General features: G+C 36.9%; 1 protein-coding gene across 2 annotated transcripts; it reads right to left on the reverse strand.

Moving 5' to 3' along the window:
* Positions 1-10,568: 10,568 nt before the first annotated feature.
* Positions 10,569-16,538, reverse strand: LOC123564857 (brain protein I3-like). 2 transcript variants are annotated; one of them, XM_045358739.2, is made up of 4 exons: positions 16,421-16,538; positions 15,227-15,266; positions 13,463-13,611; positions 10,569-11,627 (listed from the first exon to the last, which is right to left on the reverse strand). In XM_045358739.2, the coding sequence occupies exons 2-4, from the start codon at positions 15,255-15,257 to the stop codon at positions 11,499-11,501; spliced, it is 309 nt and encodes a 102-aa protein (XP_045214674.1). In that variant the 5' UTR covers positions 15,258-15,266; positions 16,421-16,538; the 3' UTR covers positions 10,569-11,498. The 2 variants fall into 2 exon arrangements, with proteins under 2 accessions (XP_045214674.1, XP_045214673.1); XM_045358738.2 differs by having other exon boundaries at positions 16,343-16,496.

Genomic DNA, 16,538 nt, shown 5'->3' on the forward strand with positions numbered 1-16,538 from the left:
GATCAAATCAAAGGAAAATCTTGTTAACACCCTAGAGGCCACATTCATGGCCTTATCTTCAGTAATGTTTATCTTGGTGATTCCAAGGCCAAGTTTAACATTGAAAAATAAATGGAGAAACAGAGTACAAACAACTTACAACAGACAAGCAGAAAGCAATGATACAACAAATAAGAGACAAAAACTTCATTCTCCTCTGAAAATTGTTATAACGCCAATCAAACATAAGAGACCTTTAACTCCTTGTTCTGGTGCCAAGAAGACGACAAAGAAACAACTAATTTCAGTTATTTTTATTATATCAACTGAAGAGAAATTACAGCTGTGAAAATGATGAAAAATACTATAAAAATGACAAATGATTGCAGTATGCGCAGTGTGTTGGAGAATACTCCGCCGCCCTCATCCCAGTGCGTCACCGACTTCGATATTTTGTGGCCAAAACAAATTAAGGCCAGCGGAAACCATGTCAGCCAAGTTCTACATTAGATGAGTTGGTCAGCATTTAATCAAACAATCGTTGTTTTCAGTTGATATTTTGTATATAATTAGGGAAAATGAAGATGAAGGAAACCTTTATGCGTTCATATGAATAATCATAATTGAGGTTTATAAAAATTCAGGATCTATTGCTGTCTGATGTCAAGGTGATTTCATGGGCCTATCCCAATCAAAATCTCAGGAAAATAAATGCTGTTTACTTAAGTTAAAAGTCCATAACGAACATTAAAGAAACAAGATCCACCGTAATGCGTTGCAATTGTACCCACCGCACACTGCGTTGGTATCATTTTTGGTCGATTATTTTACATGCCTGCGATGAAAATTCACCAATAACGAGGAAACAGTTGTTGCTAGACAGTGCCGTACTTACGATTTGATGCGAACGTGCTCAGGGGTCGCTTTGTACAATACATAAATGTAGTCAGCCGGCCATATTTCTCCACCGCTTCTGCGACAAATCCTCCACCGCCGCGGCGTTGGAACTACCGCTTCTGCGAAAGCTATGGCCAGTGTGATGGTGTATCCATCGGGTTGCCCTACATGCAGGGTCATATGATTAAGATGACCGGGCAGCGTTTGCTCATAGAAAATATCACTATTTAAACCAGGTTTATTTATTTATTTATTTTGTTGGGTTTAACGTCGCACCGACACAATTATAGGTCATATGGCGACTTCCCAGTTTTTATGTTGGAGGTACCTAAACCATGTTTAAGTCTGGAAGGTTTTCGACCTAGTTTGAGCCCATATGGCAATGAAATATAGACATACCCTAAATGAACGTGTAGTTGTGAGTCTGACCAAGATCAGGTACCTGAACGGATCTAGATTTTGAGGAGAGGTCATAGAAGGTGACCGGGAAGTATTCAAACTTAAAATATTTCATTATTTTGACAATATCTGGAAGGTTTTCGACCTAGTTCGAGCCCTACTACCTGAACATACTATACATGTCAATGAAGGTCTGGATACAGTTTGAAATCTGGCGTAGCTCTAAAGGCTATGGTAGGTCATACATTGATGTATGGTCGTATATGTTCAAGTCCCTATATGTTCGGTACAATATATGCATTTATTCTATATCTATTTTATTTATCCAATCGTGAATGTTTATTTGCAACACGTGACCGTACAATATATTACCATACTGGACGCACGTGCGTACAAAAACCCTGTATTTTCCGTATTTGGACGGTTCAACAGTCCCATGTTAAACAAACGATAAAGCCCGAAACACGTGAAAATGTTCCGAATGCAAATCGGGTGAAGTAGGCGCTTTTTGTAACATTGCTGTACTCATAGCAGAAATACAATATTCAGTGAATCATTCTTAAGTATAACTAAAATAAAATAGACTATTCTAGGCCATATACTGTCTGAGCTATGAACATCACAAACATCACAAACAAAACATCCACTATTTTGGCTATTTCAAGGGACGTAACTCTGTAATTAGCGCTAAAATCTCAAAAAGTATGCCAAGTGTGCAAGGTCACATCATGATAAAGACTCATGCAAGGTTTCGTGAATTTACATAAAAATACTTCTTGAGCCAGGCACGTCATTAGGTGAAAATTAGCATTTTTACTATTTCAGGGGCCATAACTTTGAAAATGGGGGGAGTGGGGGGACCAGACGAAAAATAGGAGGTGCGCAAGTTCTTATCATGATAAAGACTCAGTTTTTATCAATTTGTATCAAATACTTTTTGAGCTAGGCGCATCATGATAAAGGCTCATGCATGATTTCATCAATTTCTATGAAATACTTTTTAGCTAGGCACGTCACAAGGTGAAAATGTGCATTTTTTACTATTTCAGGGGCCATAACTCTGGAAATAGGGGGCGGAGCCAGACGGTAAATGGATAAGAGGTGCGCAAGTTCATGTCATGATAAAGGCTCATGCAAGGTTTCATCAATTTATATGAAATACGTTTTGAGCTAGGCGCGTCACAAGGTGAAAATGTGCAATTTTGATTATTTCAGGGCCTATAACTCTGAAAATAGGGGGCAGAGCCAGGCGAAAAATAAGAGGTGCGCAAGTTCATATCATGATTAAGGGTTAGCAGTATATCACAAAACAACAGATCTTTTAGTAAATGAACAGCATCTTGACACACAGCTTATCTGTCCAATACATGTTTTACTGTTCTGCCCCACAGAGTTGGATACTTAAAATTTTCATAATGAGTTGTCCCCCTTTAAGTAAGAATGCCATTTGTAAAGAAATAAATGTAAACAATTGTCAAAAACGATGGTTTACCTAGTTATGTAAAGTTTAAACACTCGTACGATGTTGCAAATGCATCAAAACGAAGACATGTAACAGCTTTTAAAAAATAGTGAGTTAAAGGCGCTGAACTGTCCAGAAGTGTGGCCCCTTCATGCAGTCCCTTTCCGGAATTCAATACATGTATGAGTAAATTGACAATGGTTTTGTAGAATAATATGAATGATTTATATGCTGTTAAATTTCATGTAAAACAATGCTTTCTTTCTATGATTTGATGACGTTCGAACTCTTTTCTCCGAAACATGGACCTATATCTTAAGACTCGTGCAAGGTTTCATCAATTTGTATCAAATACTTTTTGAGCTAGGCGCGTCAAAAGGTAAACATGTGCATTTTTGACTATTTCAGTGGCCATAACTCTGGAATTAGGGGCGGAGGCAGGCGAAAAATAGGAGGTGTGCAAGTTTATATCACGATAAAGACTCATGCAAGTTTTTCTAATTTATATCAAATACTTTTTAGCTAGGCGCGTCACGAACTGTTTTAAACGCACAGATGCACGGACGGACCAAATCTATAGGCCCCCACCACTTATAGTGGGGATACAAAAAATCCCATATATAACGTGTAAATAATAAGCAAGTTTACCTGTCCTCAATAATTCGTTTTCACATGGTCCCGTGCTAAGCGTGCAAAACGTGGCCGGGCTTCACCTCGTCATTGATTGAACACCCAATTATATTTACATCTGCCGAGTTTTCGTGTTTGTTTTCGTGCTGTCGTGTTTCCGCCCCGCTAACACGACAACACGAAATGGCAGCCTTCATAATTAATGACCAATGCACAATCACAAACCGCGGCCTCCTGTAATTCATTATTTCATCGGCTGAGATCGATTATCATATTTGAAAACTACGCGAAAACTCGACGTTTAGAAGCCGCCAACACGGCAAATTTATTATATATATGTTGGTGGGTATGAATATGTCGTGTTGGCTCCCTTTATTTGTCGAGTTTTCGTGTTTTCGCCCCGCCGACACGAAAACACGACAAATACTTTCCACCCGTCTCTAATAAAACGTAGAGTTATTCTGATGGCAGAGGGTTTGAGAAGCATTTTTCTTTCTATTCAGAATTTATTTATATTCGCTAAAGCGGCATAAGGAGATTTGAGATTATAAAACAGGACAATGATATGTCAGATGTTCATTTATCGTTTTAGAAATACGAAGTGGGTGTGTGTGTGTGTGTGTGTGTGTGTGTGTGTGTGTGTGTGACAGGCTCGGATCCAGAAATATTTAATTAGGGTGGGGTGGTTGTTGGTGGGCACCAGTTAAAAATGAAGGCGGCATCGGGGAGCCGAGTGGGTAGGTATGGAAGGGGGTAACCCCTCCTGTTAGATAGGTCAGGGCATGTCCGCCTGGAAATGTTTGAAATATATGTTTAAAATGGTGGCCCCTTAAAAATGTTGCCCCTGCTGCATTCTAGTCTAAAATTTGAGGTACGAGACAGGGTAAAGCCCTCCTCTTTGGGGGTCAGACGGTATCTCCATGGAAAATTTTGAAATATATGTATGAATTGATGGCCTCTGACTAAATTGTGAGAAAATATTATTCATTTGCCAAAATGGTCGGGTGCAACTTTGATGAGTACAGGTCACTTCTCAGCCGGCCGACTGGGGTGGGGGTGAGGGGCTTTGGAGGCGGCCGTGTATAATTAGAAAAGTAATTACGGAGGGCCTCAATGAAGATAAACTTATTCAAATGAGTCCCCCGTTAAATAAGTGCTTTGATTTTATTATTATGATATTGTTCTTAAACACACTAAACGTGTGGCAGAGCACAATATTTTTCTTTGCTGGGTACGATTGTAATTCTATATTGTCGTCATCGGTGATTAAAAAGATAGAAGTAATTAGTTTGATACTCGACATTCGTCTTTTGTTTGTTTGTTTGTTTGTTTTGGGTTTAACGCCGTTTTTCAACAGTATTTCAGTCATGTAACGGCGGGCAGTTAACCTAACCAGTGTTCCTGGATTCTGTACCAGTACAAACCTGTTCTCCGCAAGTAACTGCCAACTTCCCCACATGAATCAGAGGTGGAGGACTAATGATTTCAGACACAATGTCGTTTATCAAATAGTCACGGAGAACATACTAGTATTTTGTTTTATTATATACCTATATAAATCCTGAAAAATTCGGCTTGTAATTCACAAGTAAATATAAGCAGGCAGAAAACAATTCCGTATTGTTCCTTTCGTATTGTATGTTGCCGGACTACTTTCATTAATATGCACGACCTGACACAGTTCTATAAATAGCGCACATAAAAACTTCACTAAGTTCCATTTTAACATCGATAAACATTGACGATTTCATTAAATAACAAAACAACAAACAAAAGGATGGAGGTATATAATAAAAGGGCCATTATAACAGTAGCTTGATCTGGGATTTTGTATTCGGCTCTCGTGGATTTTGCTAGGTCGGCTTGCGCGCCTCGTGGGATCTGGCATAAATCCACTCGAGCCGAATACAGCATCACAGATCGAGCTTCTAATTATGATAACTCTATTACATAATAAAATGGTATTCGGCCGAAATATACAAATAATATTGGACAATCCTTATTCTTAAACTTATACTTTAGTTGTTTTGGCATATTTTTGTATGCAGTTATGTTGTGTTCAGTTAAGCAATTGTTGTGCGCATGTCATGCCATGAATTCCCAGTCCAATACTACCGCAGTAGCGTACTATGACAAGTCTACTGGAACCAGACCAGAAAGAAAATGCCTCTGTACATGTTATACCCTACCCCTAGGTATCATATAAGAACCATGGTCATGAACGGGAAAATACACTAACCAATTTCAATCGCGCATTTCTCAGTTAAAACGTGCAGTTCGATAAATGTGTACTGTGGATATTGAACAAGTGATAATTTATCTTCCATTGTGTACCGGTCACACTTCTTCAGTATTTCATATCTTAGAGAAAGAATGCATAGTTTATAGTTTCATCACCGTTACAGAAAAAAAACGTTGACGAACTTCCCTGTTGAAGTTCCGTTCTAGATTACAAAACGTGTCTGATTGGTTGATGTGAAAATTTAGGTCAGTCGTCATTTTACTACGCGTGTTTGCTAATATGTGTATATGCAGCATAAACGTGCAATGTGAATAAAATAAACAAAACAGATGTGTACCAATGTATTTCTTCAAATCCAAAATCATTTCTGAGATGAATTCCATTCATCATTATGAGTTTTATTGTATAACTGTGAATATTTTGCATTGTGTTTTGTTTGTTTACATTCCGCCTAACATGTGCACATCACTGTGACCTCTAGATCGGATGTTCATTAGGGAAGTTCACGCAAGTTTTGTAACATTTGACGAAAGCATAAAATATGCGAAGTATCTCTGCAGTGAGACAGTGTGGCTGGTGCACAATGGAAGATAAATTACCGCTTGTTCAATATGCTTGGTACCATGCATCCATCGAACTGCGCGTTTTATGTGAGAAATGTGCGCTTGAAATGGGTTAGTGCATTTTCCCGTTCATGACCATGGTTCTTATATGATACCTAGGGGTAGGGTATAACATGTACAGAGACATTTTCTTTCTGGTGTGGTGCCAGTGGATAAGTCTATATCTGCATGTAGTTCTTGTGTGGCTATCAGTGTGTAACATTATCGTATTCGCATTAACCGTTAATAAATATGCTACAGTAATCATTTTTAACCATCGGTATTCAAGAAATGACTAAAAATGTTAAAGCTGCTCGCCCGCACAAAGGTTTATGGATTTACCGCACTACATGGTTATGTAGGAAAAAGTTAAGTGTTGCAAACGGTTTATTATTTTTCAATATAGCCATATAGTGCTGTGAATCCATAAACTTGTTTTCATTATCCATTTTCTCAAAACGCTACGTAGATTTTCGCTTATTTTGTTGATTATACCTTTTCATTTTATAGTCTTGTTACAAAAATGTTGCTTTTGAGAAATTTTTTTTTTCGACCAAACTGAGGGTGGGCAGCTTTAAAGACCCACCACAATATAGTGACCTACTTTTTCCTCCCACATGAACTTGGTGCAAACAATTCTGGTAATACTGGTATACTACAGATATTCTACAAGATGACAGTTGGACAATTTAGGCTCTGTTTTCACAACTTCATCTGCAAACATATTCAGTCATTCTCTTCTCAGTATAGTTTTATAAACATAGAATAATAACTATCTTACACTGTAGAAACAAAGTGTGGTCTAAACTCACCTTAATACACGAAGTACCGTGCATACTTCTACATTAATTTAATAATATATTTAGACATTAAATATATTGTCTTAGCCTTTAGACACTTGTTATTTCTCATTTTCTCCATGCAAAAATGTATAAATACCATCATGGAAATACATAAGATTACAGTTATTTTGTGGCGCGTCTTTAAGGTAACTTGACAAACTGCCACTACTGACCTAGACATTTTAAAGGGAAAAAGTACAAGTAGATATAACTCTCAATATATACTAACTATTTAAAATTGAACCTCAAACAAGAGCTGTCACTGTTAGTGACAAACGCCCCCGAAGTGTGCCCAAGGTCTGGGTCTTGAGCATGACACACCAACTAATTATAGGGAAGAATTGTGACAAGTAATTTTAACACCCTTTGGTGAATAGCGGAGTTATTGACCGGACAAGTAACATACAATGTTAACCTTTGTGTGACCTTGACCTTGAAGCTAATGGTCTTGGCCTTGCGTCTGACACGTCATCTCAATATAGGGAACGTTGCCAAGTAATTTTAAAATCTTTTCATAGATGGAAGCGTTATGGAACGGATAAGAAACAGACCATGTTAACCTTTAACCTCTAAATGTTGACCTTAGAGTTAGGGGTCTGGTTGTTGTGCTTGACACGTTTTCTCGTTATGTGGAATATTTATGCCAAGTAATTTCGAAATCCCTTGATGAATGGCAGAGTTACGAACCGGACATGAAACAGACCCTATTAACCTTTGACTTGACTTCTAAGTGTGACCACCTTGATCTTGGAGCAAGGGGTCTGGGTGTTGCGCGTGGCACATTGTCTCATTATGGTAAACATTTATGCCAAGTTGTTTTAAAATCCCTTCATGGATGACAGAGTTATATACCGGACACGAAAAAGATCCTATTAACCTTTGACTTCTAAGAATGACCTTGACCTTGGAGATAGGATCTGGGTCTTGCGCTTGAAACATTGTCTGATTATGGTTAACATTTGTGCCAAGATATTTCAAAATTCCTTTATGGATGGCAGAGTTATGGACCGGACACAAAAACAGACACGTTTAACATTTGAACTCTACGTGTGACCTTGACCTTGGAGCTAGGGGTCTGGGTCTTGCGCATGACACGTCGTCTCATTATGATAAACATTTATGCTAAGTAATTTCAAAATCCCTTGATGAATGGCAAAGTTACGAACCGGACACGAAACAGACCCTATTAACGTTTGACTTCTAAGTGTGACCTTGACCTTGTAGCTAGGGGTCTGGGACTTACACGTGAAACATCGTCTCATTAAGGTAAATATTCATGCCAACCTATTTCAAAATTCCTTCATGGATGGCAGAGTTACAGCCCGGACAATAATTTACAAAGTTACGGTCGGACGGACGGACGGACGGACTGACAGTGCGATTTTAATATGCCCATCTTCGGGGGCATAAGGCATAAAAATCAAACAACTTACTGTAGTGTAAATAAAAAGTTATTTGATGAAACATCGTTTAAAGAATTAATAAATAATAAAAACCTAAAATTATCAAATGTTTTTGTTAAAATTCACGAAATAGATATATGCTTAATAACTTGATAATAACATAATATATTAAGCCGCATTAGCTCGTTTTGTGTACTAGTCAGTAGTGTACATGTATTTACAATTATACTTTTGCACGGAATGTCACGGGTCAGAGGGTAGGTAGACAGGCTGTACTGGCGCTGAGTTAACAAATTGTAGGGAATCTAAAGTGGTAGTATATTCATGGCATGTCTAACGGAAGACACGAATACACGACTAATTAGACATTTGTCGTGTTTTCGTGTCGGCGGGGCGAAGTCACGACAACGCAACAGCACGACAAATTCATTCCCGCCAACACGAAAAACTCGACAATAATTTTGTCGTGTCGGCGCCCTCTAAACATCGAGTTTTCGCCTAGAATGTGTCGTCTTTTCGTAAATCATCTTGCCAACACGACAACACGAAAACACTATAAAAGGTTTATAAGCAATATATCAATACTGTAAGACATCGGAATAAGTACGTACATTGTTGAACGTTCGTGCAGTGTAAATCTGGTCGGACAATATCATAAAAGAACATTAGTATTATATAGTTTATTCCTCATATCATCATGTCTTGTGTTTAGTTACTGTATGTGTAGGAGAACGTGTTTAAAGATAAGGATAGATTCTAACCAGATGTTGATCCACCTCATGTATATAGATAATGAATCAAATATTGACCTTAATTTATATTTGTATATATGACTGCTAGCAGCTGTAAAGTTTAGGGTCTAATTATAGTCTTAGAAAACATTCTTCTTCTTCTTTGAAGCCAAATGGTAAATTATTTATCTTTTGAGTAAAAACCAAACAGACGATCCGAATTAAGAAACCAAAGTAGGTCATTGTACACAGTCATTTTTTACCTTTAATTTTAGTTTGAAATATATTTAGTGAATCACAATTTCTACATAACTATGGATTGCATATATATCTAAGTTCGGCGAGCTAATGTTACGTAATCGTACCTATTACAATATTAAGAAATGAGAATGTTATATCACAATGTACTTTTCAACTGACTGTGTGACTTAGTTAATATTTATGTATATATAGAGTTGTATTTTGAACTTGATGTACCTTGACAAGTCAAAATAAAACGTATGTTCTGTTCTGTTCTGTTCTGTTCTATTACGTGGTGGTGAAGAGTTTGATTAAGCACTTTTTTGGAAATAGATCTGCTAAATAATGTGACAATTTTCCTACGGTTGCTTTAATGAGACTCAGCTTATTGTAAACTGGGATTGATCGGGACAGCACCGTAACGACTCGCGCTGCTTCGTCCTGGAATTGTTCTGGGAGCTTCAGATCAGCGGAATAGATGCTTTCAATTACAAAGCCACGCCATGAGAAAACCAACATAATGCGTTTGCGACCATCTTGGATCAAGACCAGCCTGCGCATTCGCGCAGTCTGGTCAGGATTCATGCTCTTCGCTTTCAAAGCCTATTGCAATTAGAGAAACCGTTAGCGAACAGCATGGATCCTGACCAGGCTGCGCGGATGCGCAGGATGGTCTGGATCCATGCTGGTCGCAAATGCACTTTGTTGGTTTTCTAATGGCGCGGCTTATATATCTCTCAGATAATATAAGAAATGTATCTGATTAAATGAGTTACGTTCAACACTTCGGAATTCAACGGGTTATGAAAACAGCAGCCAACTGCACTTTTCGAAACATAAAGTAAATGTACGTGTTGAAGAATATAACTGTTAATGTTTTCCAACATCAAAATGTGGGATAATTACAGAAACTATATTCTTGAGGAAGTGCTAATAAAAATAAAAATTCTTCGCTGGTGGCCCGATCGTTACATGTGCGGCGCTGACTTTTATTCATTTTTTTTATGTAAACTGTAGCAGTAGTAAAATAGTAACGAAAGCCGTTTTTTTTTCTTTCTAATTTACACCGATCAATGTGCAATAGACTATTCAATAGTTCAGAGTAAGTGTATAGATATAACAGTTAAAATCAAAGAAAAACTTTTGTTAACGTTTGAAACGTTTTTTATATATTTTAAAAATATGAATGATATGTAACAATATCCACAGTTCACAAATGTCAATCCTTATTAAAATATTTCTTTCGATATTTTGTTTATGCAATATTGTTTATCACGTCTTTTTGACCATTTACTTGTTTATCTTGAAAAAAAAGGCATAGCGCCGAAACGTCAATATTAAACATATAGAGGATATTACAGTGTCTTTGCATATTCCAGCATTTTATCAATTTTATCGAACGTGTTATTAATGAATACAATTGTGAAAGACGCAAATGTAATGGCTTTTTTTTATCATAATTATGTTAGTTTTTCCTACTGAAACATCGAATTTTCTTCTTTAACCGGATCAAAACGACCATCGTCTCTTATGCTTAAATTAAGTAATGATTTTATTTCACTCCCAAAAAAGTCAAATTAATATTATTGTTAATAACGTGTTGGTATTGATATTTTTAGTATCAGTCTTTATCTAACAAATCCATATTGCAACTTATTCCAGTATCAGTTTCTGAGAAAGATTAACCATGGCACAACATACGGCAATGATTCTTTAAAATGAACAGAAATTAAAATAGTTCACACAAGTAGTATGTATCTTGGAAAAAATCCACTTGTGAAAATCGTTCTTCCATAGAAAGTATGTTGGGTGAGTGATCTAATGACTTCGCATTCATGAGAGACACTGACACCAATAGAGCTATCATATTAACGTTTATTTTGTTGCTGCTGCTGCTGTTGTTGTCGTCGTCGTCGTTGTCGTCGTTAAATTAGACTGCTTGAGATTCCTCGGATTTCCTCTGATCTTTTATTGAAAATGAACAATATGATAAGACATTGATGACTTCTAACTGACTCTATGCGTGTTAGACAGTAATCTACGGGTATGGATGGATGTGTAATGGTCAGGTCTAACACTTTGTTCCACAATGGCTACATCGTCTCTCCGTCATCATAAGACAGCACACAATACCGATAGGGAAAAATATCACAAACAGAAGGAGCCCTGGCAGTGTGTACTGAGTCCTCACGAAGCCAATCTGTAATAGATGAGAAAAAACATATGTATTATGAAAATGTTAATACATGTTATATTTTGAAAAATGCATGCAATTATTTCAATACAGTTTCTAAAATGCAAATTTCAATTAGCTTGTGACACCGTGCAAGTTACTGAGTAATCATAGCGATATTTGTTTGTTTCAATGTTTTCACCAGGTGAACACCAATCTGACTAAAGTACTTGATCTTCTAAACGAAGATCTGAGAACGTCGTCTTCTGTATATTTTGGATTTCCAATATTGCTATTTTCATTTTCGCAAATCTATTTTTATTTGAACCAATCAGACAACTTGTTCGAATGTCAAAGAGTAAGAAAAATTTGCAGTTAATCCAGGGCTCGAACCCGGGGCCTCTGGCTTACAGAGCAAGTACCCTACCGACTGAGCTAACCGGCTATCTGACATCTTTTGACATAAAAATTGTAGATATCAAAAACCAAGGCTTTTTAAAGCTTGCAGAATGTTGTAAGTTAGCTTTTGATTGGCTAGCGGAAGGGTCGTCAGAACGAGGCTATCAATAGCTCGTTGTCTCATCCTATGCGTAGCGTAATAGGATATGTACTTTAGTCAGATTGGGTGAACACCAGATGCGAGATTTTCACGAGAGAAACTAAGGTAAAGTGTTCGCAAGTGAAGGATATTGGATCTTACATGTAATATAAAGTAACCTTCACTTAGTGGATATCATTCGGTTTTAATATTTGAGTGAGGTGTTTTGACTACTTCCAACCCAGACAATTTTCATTTTAGAATTTTATTCTTCATAGACTATTGCTCTTCAGAATACGAGGGGCCTCCATGGCCGAGTGGTTAAGGTCGCATACGTTGAATCACTTGCTCCTCACAGATGTGGGTTCGGGCCTCACTCGGGACGTTGAATTCTTCATGTGAGGAAGCCATCCAGCTTGCTTAAGAAAGGTCGGTGGTTCTACCCGGGTGCCCGCCCGTAATGAAATAATACACGGAAGGGCACCTGGGGTCAAGCTTGAAAGTCGCCATATGAGCTATAATTGTGTCGGTGCGACGTTAAACCCAACAAAACTCAGAATATGAATGCAGTCAAACCTGTAATAAAGACCAAATTTGAAAAGAGACCATTAATAAGTTTTGTCTTTTAATACAAAATACCTTATTAATTTATTCTCATTTGAACAGTAGTATTTTTAACCCTTTGAACACAGGCCACCCGCAAATAAGAACATTTTGTCTCTCCCAATGGTGGTCTTTAGAGACAGGTTAATGTGAAAATAACTCAGGACAAGAATGAGAGGCTACTTAATTAAGACGTAATTATGCCTTTCGTTTGTTATTACATACAGGTCGACTTCCGTTCACTATTTCGTAGAGAACATCAAATGTCTCCTTCATTTTTTTCTAGATGATTGTTATTACTGTGTGTCAAGTATACTTATAAAAGTAGTGAGATAACTAAAAACTGAAAATGTAACTTTTCTGAAATCTAGTACTGCTTATTTGGACAGATGTACTCTCACTTAATATTGAAAATATTGTTTGTATGTCACATATACATATTTTGTAACATGTTCACATCTAGAGGAACCTAACGAAGTATTTCTAACATAATAATGAAAACCTGTTAAAATGATACACGTAATCAATTGATCTTCTCCATAAAATAAGCGATTGACAGCCAAAGTTTCGAAACAGAATAACCTCAGTATAAAACCCTTGCTGTTTCGTTTGTACCTCATACTAGTAATATTTTCACAACATAAAAGAATCGGGCGGGTTGTAGAGTGTGAAAACTTTCAAAAATCTACGTTGATGCGACATTATTTTACTTTTCACTTACGCCACAATATGCGCAATTCCCGGCACCCCTAGGAACTCCTGGTTGAGAGATGACTACCACATTGCTAGGTTGGCCGTAAGGTTGTCCGTAAGGCGCATATCCCGGATGTGGCTGGCCTGGTGCATATGGAGCAGGGGGTGGAGGCGCCTCTGGAATAGTAAGGTTTCAGGCGTTTTAAAAAGAGGACTATATAATAATATTAAGTATGTTTGGCGCGAAACTGCCTTCAATTATCTTGAGCAGTTTTGAAATAAAACGTGGTAAGCTGTCAAAACAGATAACATATCTGGTGGTAAGGGGATGACAGTGAATTGTGAACTTAAACAAGTACAATGACACTTCTAAACACTTCACTAAATTCCTTTGATAGCTATTCAAAGTTTAACAAGTATTCATGGTGGCCAATACACGAAGTTTTTCGGTAAAATAACTCTATTCAAGTAACATGCTTGTATTATATGATGGATTTTTATTAGATAAAAAACGCTAACGACAGGTTTTCCTCGGCAAAAAGCGCCTGCCACACATTCCCAATTACTTTCTTCAAACACTTCGCCCAAGTTATATATATACGTTTAGTCCGTAAAAAGGCATATGCGCGAAGTGATTGGGAAAAGTATTGAGATTGTCTATCAGACATTTTATGTCGAGGAAAGAACTCGTTATCCTGTCTTCGACGCTTTTCATATGAGCCGCGCCATGAGAAAACCAAAGTAGTGCGTTTGCGACCAGCATGGATCCAGACCAGCCTGCGCATCCGCGCAATCTGGTCAGGATCCATGCTGTTCGCTAACAGTTTCTCCAATTTCAATAGGCTTTGAAAGCGAACAGCGTGGATCCTGACCAGACTGCGCGGATGCGCAGGCTGTTCTTGATCCATGTTGGTCGCAAACGCATAAGTTGGTTTTCTCATGACGCGGCTCATATTATCTCTAAGGAGATTATAGGCAAAAATTTTACCTGAATCGAGCGGATTCCTAGTAATGTCTACTGGTTTTCAGCCAGGGTACATGTGAATCGTGTATGGTTATTATTTGGCATAAAAATGCAGTTTGTAACTTCTAACCAAACCGTAAATTCTTGAAAAACAGCGATACGGTTTTTGCAGATATGATAGTGTTCCAAAATTCCTAAACTAATTATCTGTTTCAATAGCGGTCATTTATAATACTTTCAAAACTTAAAGTTTCAAATGAAAAATGTCTATACCTTAGTCCATTTCAAATTAAAATTATTGAAGGGGATTTCAGTGTCGAAATGTACACAATTCTGTTTGAAGTCGAGCGCTTACAGGCCTACATTTAAGTATACAAATATTAGTTCATAAAAGGTGCTATTTAAATGTCCTTGGTCTCAGGTTTTCAAAAGCAAAATATATATAATTTTTGACTGGAGTTTTGATAAATTAGTATAAGCTAAACTATTGACTAAAACGCTGTTGAGGTGCCTCAGCCACGGAGTGGTTAAGGGCGCTGACGTTGAATCACTTGCCCATCACCGGTGTGGGTTCGAACCTCACTCGGGGAGTTGAATTCTGATGTGAGGAAGCCATACTGCTGGTTAACTGAAGGTTGGTGGTTCTACCCTGTTGCCCGCCCATGATGAAATAATGCACGGAGGGGCACCTGGGGCCTTTCTCCACCATCAAAGCTGGAAACTACGGTCGCCATATGACCTATACTTGTGTCAGTGCGACGTTAAACCCTACAAAAACAAAAAATAAAGATAAAAAACAGCAAAAAATAACGCTTTTGAGTAACTTACGTTGATTCGGTGCCGGAGGATATGCTGCCATCTTTATGTCCTGTTAAACACGAAACAGGTTTATAATGTTTTTCATATACAGTAGGTTGTGTATTTTTATGCAAAAGTTGGACTATACTCGATATTTAAAGGTGTTCTAGACCCAAATTTCACATTTGAAAATTTGAGCTTTCACTGTATATTGTCACACAATTTCAAGTTTATGTATATAAACATTATTTTGCGTCAGGTTTAAACTAGTATACACCTGAACATGAATAACTAAACACAATATAAATGTGTAGTACTGCTAAATAACTAGAAGATGTTTCAATAAACAACTGTTACTGCATGACAATTCAACATGAATTCAGCTCTACAACACAACTCATTTGTATAGCAAAAAAATAAACTATTTGAGTGAAAGATGGGCATTCAAGCAGACTCGTGTGCATCTTCTTGATGTAAAGAAAATACCAACATTGTATGCTGAATTGGCCATTTTTTAAACTCGGTTAAATAGAATAAATTGTTGAACGTAAACAAAAAATTTAAAAGAACCATTTTCATCAGAATTTAAATTTGAAATAACTAGGTTGCCTTTGGCTCTGTTGCTCTTCAGACAATATAACTATATATGCGTTTACATAAACGAGTACTTCTCCCAAACGACAGCATGTTTATGTTATTATTTGATTGTTATGGTTGTCATGCATCACTGAACTCAAAAAGGTTGTCAATGATAGAAGTTAAGTGCATACCGTAATGTTATACAAAATATTTTCTGTATTGAAACGTTTTTATAAAGAAAAATCTTAATTATCAAACATGTTATCGTTTGTGTTACCGTGCGAGATTTATATACTGTAGATGTGCCAAACAAATTTATTCGCGCAAATCTAAACGTTTAAAACTAGGGCAAGAACTGCAACAACATTTTATTAGCAAACATCGACAAGAACTTGCCTTTGGCTAATATATTTTGTGAAAAATGCAATTTTCTGGATCAAGTTAATCATCTGAGGATACTAATAAATAATAGTAATAATAATAATTATGATAATGATTATTTTTATTATTATTATTAATAATAATATTATTATTATTAAAAGAAAAATAATGGATTACAATACGTACCCGTACAAATGTTACATGACGATTATAAAATCACAGGAACAGAAGAACAAAATTACACAGTTTTAAGTTAAAAGTTACCTTATATATTGTTCTATAAAATGTTCCTTAAAAAATCAAACGTGAACTTAATCACATGTCATGCACAATGAAAAAAATGAATAGACGACGAATGGAAGTATTGATTTGATCTATATTA

Source organism: Mercenaria mercenaria, chromosome 2 (assembly GCF_021730395.1).
Source record: "Mercenaria mercenaria strain notata chromosome 2, MADL_Memer_1, whole genome shotgun sequence".
Lineage (NCBI taxonomy): Eukaryota > Metazoa > Mollusca > Bivalvia > Venerida > Veneridae > Mercenaria > Mercenaria mercenaria.

Excerpts from the sequence above, each read along its gene's own strand:
- LOC123564857 (XM_045358739.2), bottom strand. The coding sequence starts at position 15,257 with ATGGCAGCATATCCTCCGGCACCGAATCAAC. Across the intron at positions 13,612-15,226 it reads TCCTCCGGCACCGAATCAAC|AGGCGCCTCCACCCCCTGCT; the intron begins GTAAGTTACTCA and ends TTACTATTCCAG. Across the intron at positions 11,628-13,462 it reads GGAATTGCGCATATTGTGGC|ATTGGCTTCGTGAGGACTCA; the intron begins GTAAGTGAAAAG and ends CATCTATTACAG.